The following is a 16,540-nucleotide window of genomic DNA, read 5'->3' as shown; positions in this document are numbered from 1 at the left end:
CAGAGGCTCTGAGAGGGCTATATTTCTTAGTGCAAACATCTGCCTGTCACTTGGCATTTGAAAGTGCAGTTGGAGGCTGCTGGTAGGTGCCTGTGTCACGGTAATGACTGTGACAGGCTTTTTCCATCCCTGAGCAGGAGATGGTTCTGACATTTGGTTTGAGAGCAGCTTTGAAGCCAGTGAGTTCCTCTGCTTGAGAGCAGGCAGTGAGGATGAATGCTGCACAGGGCTGTCTTTCAGAGCAGCCCAGCAATTAACCAGGCAGTGTTGTGCAGCTCTGCTGACTGGTGCTGCTAAACCTGCATACAGCAACATGTCTTGCCCTGCCAGTTGCTGCTGCAGCCTTGAAAGTAGCAGAGGCAGTTCAGCACCGCCCTTCATGCTATGCTGTTACAGAGAGGTTGGATCTGAGCCTCATTTCTTTGAGCCTCTTCTCCCTTCTGCCCATAGCTTTGCATGGAGCCCAGGGAACACCCAACACCGCTATTTCAGTGCCTGCTCTCTGCTGCTTTTCCCCTCTTTTCAGGTGGAAGCCAGTAGAGAAATGGTTCTCGCTTGAGCTGGCATAAAGGAAATGTGTGCCAAATGCGGGGCAGCAGCTGAAGAAGACAATGCAATGCTGTAACAGTGTGCCATGATGCAAAGACCTGCACTCACATGGAATGCTGTTTTCAGACCTGGCCATTGTGCCAGAATGGCTGTAATGTGTTTGGCATTTCTCCTGCGAATTGTCAGAAGTCTGGAGCTACTGCTTATTATAAGCAAGGGATGGTTTAGCCTAGGAATAAGTTAGTAAGGAAAAGCATAAGAGACTGTCTGGTTTCAGGAAAGGATTACTCATTGATGCAGCATAAAGGTATTCTCTTCTGTATATGAAGAATGGGCAGTTACAAGCTGGAACAGAAGCAATAAACTTTTCCTCCCTTCCCTGAACTACACTCTGCTTCCACTGACAAAAGGAAAGAAAACTACAAGACTTACACTGTATCTTGAAATTCGTTGGTAACTTTACGGCCTCTTTCAACCACAGAGGAGAGCTGACTAATGAGAGCCCAGTACCACCAGTTCCCATATTTTCCAACCAGTTGAACAGCTGAGAGCTGGGCTGTCAGCAGGAGTAGCTCAGTGCCAGCCCAGCATCTTGTGTCACTTCCGAAGGACAGGCTGTAGAGCAGGGCAGGCTGATGGGAAAAGTGCTGGTAAGTGGGGCATCTGCAAGCTTGCCTCCAGTTTTTGGGAGATGCCCTAGGCAGAGGCCACCAGGATGTCCACACTGGACAGACTCCCACACTAGTCAGACTCCATGCAAGATTAAACTTAGGGTACTGCTGGAGCTGCAGAAACAAAACCCAGTGGTGTTGCCTGTGCGTTGGTGTATCCTCTTTGGTCATGGCACAGGACAGAGCAGTGGTATCCTGCTGGGACAGCGGCCCAAGCACCAGCATGAACTCATTCTGCCGTCAGACCCATATTTATCCAAGAAGGGGGAGGAGAAGGACTAAAGGGCCCCAAGCACTCTTTTACCCATCCGTCTTAAATAACTTTCTTGCACCACAGGGCCAGCCCTCCTCCCAGTGGCCCTGGGACACCTGACACTGCCTCTGTTGGCTGAAGAAAGGCCAGACAGCTGATGGGGTTCTTATTCCATTCATTCAGCCCTACTTGGAGCCACAAGCTGCCAGCGGTTTGTTCAGCATCTCCTGGTGGCAGCTTTGATGATGAATTAGACCCTAATTTTCATCTGTTGCGAGCAACGAGCCACTGTCAGGGGGCGGGATGGGCTGGGTGACAGTGGCTGGGTTCGGCTGGGAGTCTTGATCACCAGAGCACCAGAACAGTCTGCAGTGATGAGGTGGATACGAGGAGGAGCTGGGAAGCCCAGAGACAGGATCAGCTCCACGACTTTCTGCCAACACAGCTGCAGCATAGCTCGAGCAAAGAGTAGGGCTGACAGCCTGGACTTAAATACAGTTCTTGTGCCGGGGGACAGTCACACATACCAGGTGTTTAGTCCCCTGTGCTGGCTTTGGCAGATATGGGGGGTGTTGATGGCTCCTTCTGGAAGGGTTGGCGCATGGGATGTGCCTTCCCAGCCTTTCTAGCAAAATTCTGCTTTTACTGCCAAAATTAATCCCATGTAAGTGTGAGAGACAGGGCACACTGCTTGGGGGTCATGAAGGGAGCCAGTGTGGCTTTGCTTTGCTTCAGCACAAAAAGGGGGGAGATGTGTGTGGGGTGGGTAACAGGGAAGCAAAAGTCCAATCAAAGGAGTTCCAGGGCATCCCACACAAACCCTGAGACTTGCTGTGCCCCCCCTCCCTCCACTAGTTGCCTTTGTTTTCGTTGCAGAAGCTTGGAGATTTAAAAAAAAAAAAAAAAAAAAAAAAAGAAGAAAAAAAAAGGGAGTGGAATGTGAAGAGAAAAACTAATATGATTAAGGCAGGATTTGGGCACTGGCAGCGAGCTGCTGTGGGTGGTGGGTATTAGCAGTAACAGCTGCTGCGCTTCCCATTAGAGGAGGGAGAGAAGAAGGTCCCTGAAAGGATGGGTCTCCAGCGGGCTGGGAGGGCAGTAGAGGCAGTGAGCCCGGCAGCACTCGTGTCCCAAGGTAAGCGATGGCAAGACTGGGCAGCCCTGGGGAGCAGAGCATTGCTCCCCTGCCATGATGGGCACAGGAGGGCAGCTGGGGGTCGGATAGGGAAAGGTGACACACTCTGGGAAACACCCGAGGGAAAGAGCTGCTGCTCAGGGGTACTTCCATAAGCTCGTGTGAGAAATCGTATCCAGCAAGAGAGGTTTATGTGTGCCCAGAGGAGCGGCTGGCTGTGGGAGGAGCAGGCATCCTGCTGCTGGTCCACCAGGGGCTGGAATAGTTAGCAAAGGCTCCTGTGACTCCCACAAGCATCTTCTGGCATGTAACTGGTTGGAGTGGCAGGATGCTTGGCTGTGGAAGGTTAAACTGCATCCATCTGCTTGCTGCTTCAGTCCAGGCATGAACAATTTCATGTGCAGTGGTGGTTTGTTAGTCAGCTGGCAAGTTTTAGAAATGCTAGAGAGGGAGGTGTAAGCTAGACCTCCTCAGCCTCTGGTTTCCTCTGATTCATTTACACCTACCTAAGATGTAATGAAATCTAAGGCACAAAAAAAAAAAAAAGATGTTAGAAAGCACTCCATTAAAATCTGAACCACCTGCCTTATAATTTCCATTACAACAAATACCCTAGGCTCATCCTTCAGCTTCACTTTCTAAAGTGCATTTTAAAAAATCAGAGTAACACAATACTCCAGTTTATCTGGAAATGTGTTTTGTGCCAGCCACCAAAGCCATGAGGTACTAAAGCTGCAGAAAACCAAATATTAAACTGTGAATTGTGTCGAGAAAAAAATGCTAGTTTGGATTAAAAACTTGAGAATAAAGAGAAATCTTGGTAATAGCCAAAACTGCCACCAAGTTATCTCAGGGTTCCAACTCTGACTTCAAAGACTGTCTTCACTACTGTCTTGCCAGCTACAGCAAGCCCTGATTGAGAAGGACAAGCCTAAATGCTGCTGGGTGTCCAGACAGGGGTCCAATGGTCACAAGCAGCACAGTGTGAGGGGCAGCCACGTGCTGTCAGCGCAGGGACATGGCTCTGAGATGGCAGGCAGGGAGAGGCTCTGCTCTGGGCACCAACCCCACATGTAACGGGGGTCTGCAGCAGCTCTGCAGGTCTAAGGGCAGGTGTTTTCCCCATTGATCAGATTGTATGTTTGGGCTGGGAATACTGGAGTGTGCTGAGCGTGGCTGTACAGAGCCTTCTCCTCCTCCTCCTAAAGCCCACAGGACTTTTTAGAGCAAATCTTCCCTGACTGCTCCCTCCACAGGCAACTTCACAAGAAATATATCCTCCTGTGGGGCCTCTTTCCTTCCAGCCTCAACAATCACTTCGGAATGTGAATGCTGTGGATTCAAAAGTGGCTCCAGGTGCCTCAAAGATCATTTTTTTTCCTTTGTTTAAACCCTGTGGGAAGGGTGGTTCTGCAGATCAGCTAAATCAATGGCACCAGATGGGCTCACAGGCTGCTGAAGCCACTGCTTTGAAGTGAACCTCCACACTGTTTCTTGCTGTAGGATGGAGGATGGCAGGAGAGCCCACACTGCCATTGTTGGCTGGGCATGCACCACCCTGTGCTTGGTCTCCTGCGCGGCCGCCTTCTCGCACGGCGCGAGCCTTTCTGCCTGCGCTGACATGATACCCAGGCACCTCCGAGTGCAGCTGCACAGCCCCAACAGCAACTACATCACTGTCCACACCAACATGTCCTTTTACTTCCCAGGGGACAAAGTTCCAGGTAAGGAACAGCTTCCTGCATCTGAGAAATACATAACTAATCCCTAGTGATGGCAGGAATCTTTGTAAGCTCAGGGAAGAGGTATAACTGGTCTGAGTGAGCTACGCCACCCCTCTCATCATGAGGAAATGAATATATTAACAGAGGAATTCTGTTTGCAACACTAGGTTTCTCAGGTGATGGTTGACTCCAGGTTTTCATCATGTTGCAGACCAACTGTTTGCTGGGGGCAGCTGGTAGGTTTGGGTGCTTTGGGGGGGATTTATCTCAACTGTGTTTAACCATACCAGACCTCATTACATGCAATGGCAAATGAAGAGCACTTCCAGAGGGTAAAGTCACCTTCCCTGCTCCTCTGCACCACACAAAGGGGTCTAGGTGACTCACCTGTCTCTTAGGCACCATTGGCAGTGTGTCCTGTTCCCATCATCACTGCTCCTGAGGTGTTTTCAGTGTTGTTGCCCAAGGTTTTCTTTTGGTTTCCATGCTATCACTGGAAAATCCATTGCAGACAATTCACTCCATAACTACAAGACAAATCCCTTCTGTCCCATGTTTTGTCTTCCAGTGACAGTGAGGAGCACCCGGGATTATATGGGCTTTATGCTCCAAGCTCGCAAAGTGTTCAACAACGAAATCGCTGGCACATTCATCTTCATGCCTCCTGGTTCCAAGCTGCTGACTTGTTTTGAAGATGGGGACACTGTCACCCACTCGGACAAGTCACTGAAGAGAAACCTGTCCTTTGTATGGAAAGCACCAGACCAACCCATTGGAGACATCAAGTTTTTGTAAGGATGTGCTGGTTCCTAACCAGAATTTGTGTCCTCTCAGTTTAAAGGCTTGGCTTTATTTTTCTATCATGCTTGTCCAGCAAAGTGATTTATTGTATCTTGAAGCCAGTACAGCTAAATACTTACCAAATGCCGCCACACTATCCCAGCTGGTACATAAATCACCATTAATATCTGCTGGGTAGTGCTGCTTTTTTATTTACATGGTCACTATTTTCTCAGAACAAATACACTGGAAGATGACAGCTTAGGCATTTAGGAAATAGAAATATTAAGGCATAAAGACAGAACTGTGATGATATTGTCTGTCTTTGTAAATAACACAGCCCATAGGACTTCCCTGCCTACAGGATAATCTCGTATATGATCTCTTAAAAAACAATTAAAAATTAGTACTTTTAAAAAAAGTAAAATGTAAATAGAACTATTCACATTAAAAAGAGAGTGAGCACTCTGTCAAACTTGTCATCTCTGTTTTGCAGTAAAGTTCCAAACCCTTCAAGTAGTTTGTTTCTGATCTGGAGTGAAATAGAAAGTCTTCTAACTGACTGTCTTAGAGGAAGCACAGCAGGTTTTCATTTTGAAAGAGATTAAATTGTTATTTTTTGAGTTTACAAAACCACTTAGAAGCTGCTTGGCCAGATCCTTGGCTGCTTCCCAAAACATAAGCATCCTGGTGAGTGCTGTGGCTTGTGCACCTCATCATGATTCAGTAAAAATTCACTGAAACAGAAATATTGCTGCTTGGAATTTCCACTTTTTGGTCATTGTTTTAAATCTGAAAATACTATTAAAGACATATAGAGCTCAACCAAACAAATAAACTCAAATAAAATCCAGCAACACCTAGTCCTAGACACCTGCTCTGATACTTCCTTCCCCCTTTGGCTTTTGACCCTCCAAGATGACTTCTGATAGCTTCTCCCTTTTTTCCCTATCACAGCATCTGGAAAAAACTCCTTGTTAGGCTTAAAAATAGCTTGTAAGAATCATCTGGCACAGGAAAACCCAAACTGGTTTCCCCTTAGCTAACTCTCAGAAGCAGCTGACCAATCTGAGCTGAAATTCTCCCAAAATCTCCAGCTTAAATCACCCAGCCTCTCTGGGTGAACAGTTAAAGGTTGGCCAATGCAGTTTTGGCACCTGACAAAAAGCAGAGGATTAGGCAAGCTCAAATATCAGAGGGCTGAGAAGAGAGACTTTTTTTGCCCTTACCTATTCTGATGTTTGTACAAGTTACATTGACTTGTTTTAATTAGTAAATACCACTGTTGTTTCCCTGCCTACGGAAGATTATAAGCAGAGCTAGTCCAAGTTTTACAAATGTACCTCTATCAACATGGTGAATGTAATAGAGCTTTTCTTATTTCTTTTTATTTAAGTTCCCACACATTTTGGGCTGATCTTAATTATGGGTGGTGATTCTTCACCCCGAATCTTTCTTATGGGACCTGGTATCTTTTATTTGTAATAGAAAATGTATGACAGGCTAATCCTTTAAAATACTTTTGCATCCGTTCTCTCTTCAGATTAAAGCAGTCTTTGTGATTAGCTAAACAGTCAGATGTTTTATTAATGCTACAGAGCCAATAAATTCTTGCCTAATTATGTTTTAACAGCATCTCCATAGTCCAGTCATACTTTGTTTACTGGGCAAAGATTGAATCTGCTATCGTGGCTCAGGGGGGGCAAAACAAAACACATGCTGGCAGTGGCAAGAAGCCCGACACCGCAGCCCCTGTGCCCTTGCAGGGACCAGCTGACACACACCCCCCAGGTACGGCAAGCAAAGGTACGGGTTTGCTTCCTGCAGAGTAGATTTACAGCTTATTCTGTGCAATTGTTGAACACAAGTGACCCAAACAAGCTGGGGGGACCTGTTTAACTCCTGTGGCCACCAAGGAGATCAGTGATGGCCGCAGTGAGCTCCTTGAAGTGAGGGCATGGGTCAGCATTTGAAGTGATGGAGCCAGTTCCAGGGAGGGTACCGGAAACTTAAACAGGGTTGCCAGATCTTATGATTCAATGCAAACCCTAATGTACAACATACTTTACCTAAAATCCCAGCTTTTGAAGATAAGGAAGTGCAATTAGTAATGTTGTCTAAGCAGAGGAACATATTTGTCTTTAAATGTGACTGTTGCTCCTGAGGTATATATTTAGTTGTACTTATGCAGCCTTTGGTCAGTAAGAAGCCCCATGAATTTACTTATACCCAAAGCAGATGTATTTCTCAGCATTTTTGTCATGGCAGTAAGACTGAGTTTTAATTATTTCACTGGACCATAACATGAGCAGAGAGCTTTGCTGCTTTAATTTTCATCTGGGCTCCCTCTTAAAAACAAGTGACATGAAAACAAAAGACTCACTATTACGAACCTTCCTGGCAAGTGTTGGCACTGAGTGGGATTTGAAATAAACAAACCAAAGACAAGAAACTTCTGCTCCTCTCTCCTTGCTCTTTGTTTTGTCTCCCTGCTGGACAAGGTCCCACCTCTCCCGCAGGCGTCCCCCTGCACACCCCAGCACCGCCTTCCAGCCCCACTGGCATCGTGGCAACACCAGCATCAGAGCCAGGTTTTGGTGTCGGGTCAGATGCCCATCCCATTGTTGAGCCAAAGCAGCCAGCACGGACTTCACGGGCTGTGTCCGGTGGGAGCATCAGGTCCAGAGGCCGAGCACTGGAGCCGTCCATTCTCACCCAAGAAGCTGGCACGGTGGATGCCTCACAAGGTTTCCTCACCCAGAACAATGCCTCCAGCTTCAGCACCTCTAATGGGTAAACTCGGTGGTGGGAAGAGCTATTTCTCCAGTCCTTATAGGGAAGGAAAATAGTACTAGTTTCCCTGCAGATGAACAAGGGTCTGTGTAGGAAGGTGTCTGCATCTGAGGGGGAGGCAAGATGGTGTTTACTTGCAGGGAGTTTGAGACATAATCCTGTGGAGATTGCACATGACAGACAGTGACAGGGAGAATATCCAAAACTCCTAAGAACCCAACGCTGCTCTGCTCAGCCCAGTGGAGGACTGGCCAAGTGGCAGAAAAATGTGATAAGAACTACTGGCTGCCAGAATATATCTCTAAAAGTGCATGCAGTGCATATTTTCAATGAAACAGTGAACTCAGCAGACCTATTTCTCCATCTGCAGGGAAAAGGGAAAAAGGATGCAAAACAATTCTGAAATTTGGGATTGAGGTTGTCTGCTCAGAAGTCTTAGGAGGTTTGGGCTACATGAACTTTCATGCAACATTTCATCCTGTGGGTGAAAACGATGAGGATAGGAGTAAATGATCAGGCATTATTAAAAATACAGCCCGTATGGTCTGTGTTGACTGCACATGTCCCAAAAATGCTCTAAGGAGCGGCACACTTCTTGGTGGTGTGAGAAACAAGGATTCCCATGCAAGCCATGGGGATAGGTCTCACTTACTAACCCTGCCTTTCCTCTGTCCATGTCTCAGAGCAGGAAGCAATGCCAGCGCTGCCACCCCACGCTTGTGTTTGACGTGTACAGACCACAGGCAGGTAAGCAGTGGGGTCAGGGAGGACGCCTCCTCCAAGGACAAAAAGATCTAAGAGAAGATTGAGGATAAAACCTCTCTACACTGTTACAGCACCAAGCAGCCTGCAGAGCTAAGTGGCTAAAACTATGCTGAGCCAGTTAAAAGTTTTAATTATTTTTACTTTAACTGGAAAGTAGTTTTTATATCCCTTTTTAGGTTTTTCTTTTGAACCCACTGCCTGGGTTTTAAGAGTCCCACTGTAAAAAAAATCTAAAACAGCTTTCCCATATGTTGACATGACTACTGGGTGTTACTGGGCTGGAAACCTGTGTTTTATTCCTGTGGAAGGCTGAGATGTTCCTTTCCAGGGGTGCTGGATAGATACCACCCAAGAAATCTACAAGAGGTCGAAGACCTAATTTTTCCCAGGGATGGCCAAGAAGCTCTGTGCTTTCTGAGGCTGGATGGGTCAGAAAGGCAGACGTGGTGGTGGGGTTAACCACAGGCATGGGGTGCACTCACCAGAGACAGCTGGAAGAGCAGGAGCTGGCAGGCAGGATAAGTGGCTGAAAGCACCTTTCAGGAAGGGGTGATGTCATGACAGGAAGCCCAGAAAGCAGTGAAAGGACTGAAGCCTAAGGGGAGTGGGGCAGCTGTACATGTGGAAGGAGATGTGGGAACGAGGAGGGCATCTGAGGAATTAAGTGGAGAACAGAGGAGGGAGAGAAACCAGAGAATACCAGGGCTGTGGAGAGAGAGAGAGAGAATGCTCAGATGGGAACTAGTGGAAAGCAGGGATAGCTTAGAGACACAGTTACAGTGTTAACAGTAGGCACTCAGCAGAGGATGGAGAGAAGAAAAATGCAAAGAAAGTAAAGAATTAGATCTGAGTTGCAGGATGCCACAGGAGGAAGAGAAATAACCTCACAGAAAATAAAAGAAGAAGGAGACATACAGCAGAGAATGAGGCAGAAATATTTAGGAAGGAGCAGAGAACAGAGTACAAGTAAAGGAAAGATGTGTACCCTGAGCACCTGGCATAGTCACGGAGAGAAGTGGAGAAATGGCAGAAGATAGAAACAAAGAAAAGAAAGAGTTATTGCATGAGGCAAGACAAGGAAATAATGAAATAAAAATATTGGAAAATTAGGCAAGAATGAAGAGAAGGAGTATGAAAAGAAAGGAGAAACGAGGTGAAATAGGGCAAGGACTTGCGAGGAAATTCCATTTTCTATACCCAAGTCCCAAATCCTACAGTATATCCTCACAGTATGCTGTTTGCATTTTGAGGGCAAGTGATCCATACACATGCAATCCTAACTTCACCAGCCAGCTACTTTACAGTTCGCGGTTCAGCCACTGAAAGTCTTCTATTTACTGCTGTATTTTACTAGCACCTTCAGGAACTGTCTCTTCCACAAAGGATGCTCTGACCCTCCATTACTTTGCTTCACAGCTTGCCAGGGCTCCTACCTCAGCTTTGTGCTCCTGTCACACTGTCTTCCCAGGAAACCTTAGAAATCGCTAATGATGGTAGAGGGTGAGAGTTTCTCTGGTGTAATTAATAGATGTGTGAAAAAGCCTGCTGGGCTGGACAGGCTGGAGAGGTGCCAGTTACTGAGGGCCAGATCCAAGTCTCACTGGAGCCAAAGGAAAAAAACTCCAGTATGTTTTGCAGGTTTTGGATGGGGGCTCAGATGCACAGTGGGAATGGAAAAATTCATTGGGGGCCTCCTAAATTGTATGATTGTTTCCCAGTCAATCTTGGATAACACCTGATGCAAAGCCTGGGCTGCAGAACTGGCATGGAGTGGCTGTCATTTTGTGACAGATAAAATAAGGTGCATGGAACCAGGCAGTCCCTAGAAACAGGAGCAGACAAGAACAGTAATTCCCTGTGAAATGGGTGATTAAGCAACACAGAGAGGCAGAAGATTTCAAACTGGCTGTGCTTAGACTTTCTATGCTTAGACTTTTCTATGCTTAGAAAACTTTCTAGTCTTAGAAAGCAAGGCAGGCTTTGGGAAGAGCTCACAGGTTATATCTGACTGCCCCAAAACCACTGATGTCAAAGGTCATCCCAAGTCTCCTGTGTCCCTCTGCTCCATGGTTCGATCCACAGTCCCAGAAGGGCCTAGTAGGCCCATGTGACCCTAAACATGAAGCTGGGCTGGGAAGATCACACCTGCTCTTTCAGCATGACGCTGGCGTCACTCAAAGTGGGAATTGTTTATTAAGTGATTTTTTTCTGTGATAACTATGGCTGTGAAAAATACCACCACAAAAACAGGAACCACGGACCTTTACTTAGGCAAAGCAGTGACCTTCCTCTCCACCTTTGCCCTTCACCCTTGCCCCTTCAACCCACTCTGCCTTTGCCCCTGGGGCCAGCTCCAGTGCATTGTCTGTCCCATGGGAATTGATATGGATGGAGCAGGGTTGCATCTGGCTCATTTTCTAAAAGCTACCGAGTAACCAGGGAATGGAGAAGGGTTATTTTAAGGTCAGAGGGACACACAGGTGTCAGAGTTGAACTGTACTATGAGGGAGTGAGAACATAATCATCCCCTTTCTCTTCCCTCCTCAAACACATTTTGGTGTGTTCTTCCTTTCAAAGGCAAGTACCGAGAGTGGGGCCATCTCAAAAGCCTCCCTGCATGTGACAGCGTCTCCCTCTGCCCTGCATGTACACACTCACCTGGATGACACTGCTGCAACCACAGCCTGGTTTGGGGATGAGAGTGCTGCTGGCAATTTGTCCTTGGCTTCAAGGCAAATGGCAGAAAGAGAGCTGGCACCGCAGCCAGAGGAGACTGGCACCTGGGGTGAGGAAGAGAAGAAGGAGGAGGCAGGTGGAAATACTCTGCCATGGGTGACCAGACCAGCTCCCAAATCTGCTGTTCCCGGGAAAGGGGAAGACCTCGGCAGAGGAAGCCGACTCCTTGCAGCCCAACTCGGCATCCTGCTGGTCTGCACGGCCGCGCTGGGCCTGGCACTGGCAGCTGCCGTGCGCTGTGTCTGTGCCCAGCACTGCCACAAGCGGACAGAGGTGTGCTTCAGTGAGCCGGATCCCGGCATCGCCGCCAGGGAAAACGGGGAGGCGGTGCACTTCCGAAGGATCCAGGAGAACAGCTTCGTGCTGGTGCAAGCTGAGTACAACTGGGTCAGCCCCTCGAGCAGCGGGAAGAAGACGATCATCTGAACATCTGCAATGCTGAAAGCAGTGCTACAGCGGCCAGGGTGGGTGAAAATAGCCCAGGCTGCACAGCACAGGTTATAGGAAGTGGTGGTTTAGTTCCTCTGTGCTGCCATGTAGGTAAACAAACTCAAAGCAGCATGTTCAGACACAGGCATTAGTCGAAAGTATACAGATGCTGAGAAAATAGAAGTTGATAGATTGCTCACTGTGTTACACTTACTGCAATTAATATTGTATATCTGCTCATTAGCTGTCACTGCAACCATGACATACACTTCCTCTGTTGCCTTAAGGGTGTAGCCAAAAATAGAAATTCTTCCTCTGCACTGTGGTAATGACTCCTGTTTAATCTCAGCAAAAGTTTCTAGTGTTATATTTCTTTCTAGGAACTACAAACTCTTGATATAAACCCAATCATTCTCATTTAGGAGCTTACAGGTTTGGTTCTGGTATCTCTTGGACGACAAAATATTTGCCATTAGATTTTAAGTTTCAATTCGAAAATAAAAAAAGCAGTAACTCATTAGTGGAGAACATTGATTCGAAGAATGCTGAATTGATCCATGGGAGCGAAACACAGGGTGGCAGACACCAGCTTTTGGGGGAAAAACATGCCTACTCATCAGGTGCAAATGGAAGAAAATCTTTCCTGTCCATTTGCACCTGATGAGGAAGCTTGTTGCAGCCTGACAGGCAGCATTTACTGAGTCTTTTACTTTGAGCCAGCTTGGTAACACCCTGTGCAGAAACACGGACTGAGAAGTATCCTTAACAGGTCACTTTGAAGATCCCCAGCAAAGGCTGCATGGGAAGTTAACAGCATCCTTGTGCTCTGAGTTTGTATAAACTTTTCTCCAACCATGTGGTTTTCTGCAGGATGCCACTAAAACACCCTTGGAAAACATTACAGTCCTGGACACCTCCTAAAAAAGAAGTGACAACAGCAAGGGTAAAGGCTTATTTTATTGCAACTTTAAAATATTCAGAAACAGTCTTGACAATGATCCTCTTGAGACACATGTTTTAGAGCCTTTCAGAGAGCAGAAACTGGCCCTTCTGGTGTCCTTTTCTAGGGGGGATCAGCTCAGGTGGTCCCCAAGCTATGCAATGGGGGACACATTTTGGTGCTGCAGCTAAATTCACAGACCACAGCAATTCCCCCTGTGCTAAGCAGATAATGATGGGACCCTGATGGCTCACACAGCCTTCCTAGTGACAATTTACCCCTCTGTCAGGGCAAATCTTCAACTAGTTGGCCATCTGCATGCTGGATAGTCAGTCAAAGCCCTGTTCTCATGTCCTCCCTTAAAAGGCCATTGACTTCAGAGGAGACAGGTGGAACATAGATGAGTTCTCTACTCCAACCCCAGTGTGATGAATAGAGTGCATCTTTTGCTAATAGTGCCTCCTATTAGTGTTCAGAAAGAATTGGTTTCTGACCAGATTATTGTACTGTGATCAGGGACATAATGTTTTGTGCTGCACACGTGGCCAAATTTCTGTCAAGTTAACTTCTAGGCCTAGTGAACCGCAGACAAAATAGATGAGTAAGAAAAGAAATGTACTCACAAATGCAGCTTGTAGAGATGAGCTTGATGGTCTTAACCACTGCACTTTGAAGAGAAAGGTAACTGCACCATGGCACTTCTACTGCAGAAAAACCAAGGGTAGCACTGTAATTCAAAAGACATTTGTTTTAGGACTCAAAAGGATGTTAGGTGAATGGTTTCATATTCAATAAGTTGAGCTTATGCCCTACCTACTAGTAAGTCTACAGGTTTTTAAATACAAGTCCAGACACAATGGCATTCATCTCCTGTGTCATGTGTCTCAGAAAGAAATCATGTTTCTGTAACCCAGGGTAGCTGAACTGTGTAACAACTAAAGCAGACTGCATTCAAGTCATTGTTAACGCAGCCAAAAAAAAAAATAAATCCTAATTAACTGAGAAAATAGGTCAACAAAGTCTTAAATACTTTAAGAACTATCACATATTGTTTTAAAAAGTTTCTTATGATGGCATAGCTGTTTATGAATAAATTACAAATATCTGTGGCCTCCTCCACTGTCTCTCTAGGTTTAATGTAACCAGACTGCTATAGTTATAAAACCATAACCTTCGCCTCCCCAGCTCTTTCCTCACAACCCAGCACTGCTTCTTGCCAGGCTGACTGGAGCAAGTGAAGGCCTCATGGAGGTGTTTGATTAGGATAGTGGCACCTCAACGCCACGCTGCCTTCTGCCAAACTCTGCCTTCTGTTAAATTTATGCTGCTCCAGTATTATTATTAGTAAAGCCAGTAATGGTGAGCTCTGAGGGATCCAGCTCCTTTGAATTAGTAATGAGTTTTGCTACTTTGTGGACTTGGCTGAGACCTAAAGTGCTTGTGTCTTTTCCTTGACTTCTGAATGATGTTTCGTTTATTGTAGTTGCCATGACAAGAGGAACGGAGGTTTTATCTCTTCTTAAGGCTGTTAAAAACACAAGCACTGATTAATTTATTAAAAGGCAAACCATTCACACCCCCCCATTCCTAAGTGACTTGTCTTACATGGAAATTAATCTGTGCTCACACTTGGAACAGATTTTGGAGGGAAAAAATATTACAAAATTAGGAAAAAAAGGCACAAACCATTCTAATATTTACTGAAGAGACAAGTGAAAGACTTGCCTTATCTCCTCTCTAGGAGCACAACTGTGTTGGTTACATATGTTCTGCTGGAACTGGGGATCTCAGTTCCTCCAGTGAAGGTCAGCTTGCACATATCTGTGGCCCATGTCAGGTTGCCATCCCTCAGCAAAGTGACATGGGTTTGGGTCAGAATTACTGACCAAAGCTGTGGGAAGCAGATAATGAACACCTAATCCTAAGCCTATCTCCCGACCAGTCAAACAGGCATCAAACACAGTTTTGGCAGTGAAAACATCTACGGCTTAAGTCCATGTTATTGATGCCATTACAATGCTTGAGCTATCCTAAATAAAAATAATAATAATTAATAAAAGAATTAACTTGCATATAGTCATGCCCATTCACCACACCCTTACTTGAACGCTCATTTTCCCATCTCGTGTCGCCATGATTCCTGCTTTCCCTCTGCTGCACAAAAAATGTAAACCACTGCCCCATAGCCACCAGTCCTGCACGCTGAGCACAGAACACCATCACTAATTCTTCCTGCTTTTCCATGGTATCTGAAACCAGTTATGTTTTGCCCATCCTCAAGCCTGTCCATAAATCTGTTCCCCATCTGTATCAGAGAAGATGTTGCCTCACTCAGTGCTGCACCTGCTCTATTAAAGATGCCCACCCCGACAGCAGTTAGTAGAGGACAGCAGCCCTCCAACAAATTAGTGGCACTCAATGTAATGTGGAGAGATTGCATTAAACAGCACAGTTAAGTCATTGTGAACATTTTCTGCACTGGTTGAATTGACACTAATATGCCAAAAAAGCCAAAAACGCACTGATTTGGTCAGGTCACAGGAGAAACCACGGGGCCCTGTGGGTCCAGCTGTCACAGTCAGCAGGGATGTGTGAGCTCAGGCTCTCGGTAGAGGCAGTGCTCGCCCAGAGCCATGCGGGACTAGCCCCAGCATTTTGGAGGTCTGGCTGGGTGGCTTGGCCAGCCCTTTTGGCACAGTTTCTGCAACTACTTAAAACCACACAAACCAAGGGAGGCGAAGCAGCAGGACCAAGAACCCAGAGAATAAAAAAAAAATCAGAACATGCCCTGGCGATCTGAGCACAGGGAGATGATGCCTGAGCTGCCTTCCCGAGGGTGAGGGTTTGACCTCTCCCTCACCCCTGAGAGTCTGCCCCTGCTTCAGCCAGTTCCTTGGCAGAGCTAAGGATGCATGTGTTATTTATTCACTTGGATTTAAATAACAATGAGAAATGCCTGTAAGAAAGGAGATGCTCTAACAATTCCTGCAACATTCAGCTGCAAAAAGAGCTGCTTAGCAGCAAAAACTAATGACAAAGTGGTGACCTGACCTGCAAAGCTTGTTAGCAGCAGAACAAACCCCTCGCTCCTCCTGGCAAGCTGGACCCCTCCACTGCCCCTGCCAGGGTCTCAAGGCTCATTGTGCCTGGACAGCTCTGCAGGGCTCCCTTCCTTCCTTTCCTTTCCCCTCTTTCCTGCCAGCTCCACCAAGGCACCACATCAACTACGGGAGGGCAGGGAAGGACTTGGCGAGTCACAACTTCCCTTGGACCAGGAGCTGCTCAGGGATCTCTCCTGCTTCCCTCCTGCCACGGAATCGCTTCCCCTTCGCAGGTCTCGTCTCAGCAGCCCTCTTTCCTCATTAGTGTGTATGTGACTCTCTCAATAAAGCATTTTGTTATATGATGTACGAAGGACTGTGTCTCAAACCACATTTTACTGTATATTTAAGTGCATGTTTTGCTGATTTACTGCTGTTCCAGAGAATGTCTCCCTTCCCAAGCAGGGCAGGCCTGTAACGGATATATCAGCTCTGACTAATGATTATTAGTACATCCCAAGGTTAAGTCCCACAATCAAATAACGTGTAGGAGGGAAGAGAGACTCCAGCTTACTCGGCTGAGGACAAAGATCACAGATAGTCTCTTTCAATCTTCAGATTGCAATATCCATTACAGATTGCCACCTTCTAATGTCAAAGCATAATTTGTTGTCGAGAAAATGTGTCGCTGTTTCAGAGGCGAGTCAAAGATCAGCCTGGCTGT

General features: G+C 46.5%; 1 protein-coding gene across 2 annotated transcripts; it reads left to right on the top strand.

Moving 5' to 3' along the window:
- Positions 1-3,874: 3,874 nt before the first annotated feature.
- Positions 3,875-11,832, top strand: REELD1 (reeler domain containing 1). 2 transcript variants are annotated; one of them, XM_027890649.1, is made up of 7 exons: positions 3,875-3,964; positions 4,112-4,332; positions 4,901-5,123; positions 6,746-6,918; positions 7,614-7,905; positions 8,589-8,652; positions 11,248-11,832. In XM_027890649.1, exons 2-7 carry the CDS (start codon positions 4,113-4,115, stop codon positions 11,830-11,832), a joined length of 1,557 nt encoding a protein of 518 aa, XP_027746450.1. In that variant the 5' UTR covers positions 3,875-3,964; position 4,112. The 2 variants fall into 2 exon arrangements, with proteins under 2 accessions (XP_027746450.1, XP_027746451.1); XM_027890650.1 differs by lacking the exons at positions 3,875-3,964; positions 4,112-4,332 and adding an exon at positions 4,395-4,568.
- The last annotated feature ends 4,708 nt before the right edge of the window (positions 11,833-16,540 follow it).

The sequence above is a fragment of the Empidonax traillii genome, unplaced genomic scaffold, assembly GCF_003031625.1.
Source record: "Empidonax traillii isolate 1590-97213 ecotype Southwest subspecies unplaced genomic scaffold, ASM303162v1 scaffold293:size840699, whole genome shotgun sequence".
NCBI classification, from domain to species: domain Eukaryota; kingdom Metazoa; phylum Chordata; class Aves; order Passeriformes; family Tyrannidae; genus Empidonax; species Empidonax traillii.
This window is presented reverse-complemented; position numbering and strand designations above follow the sequence as displayed.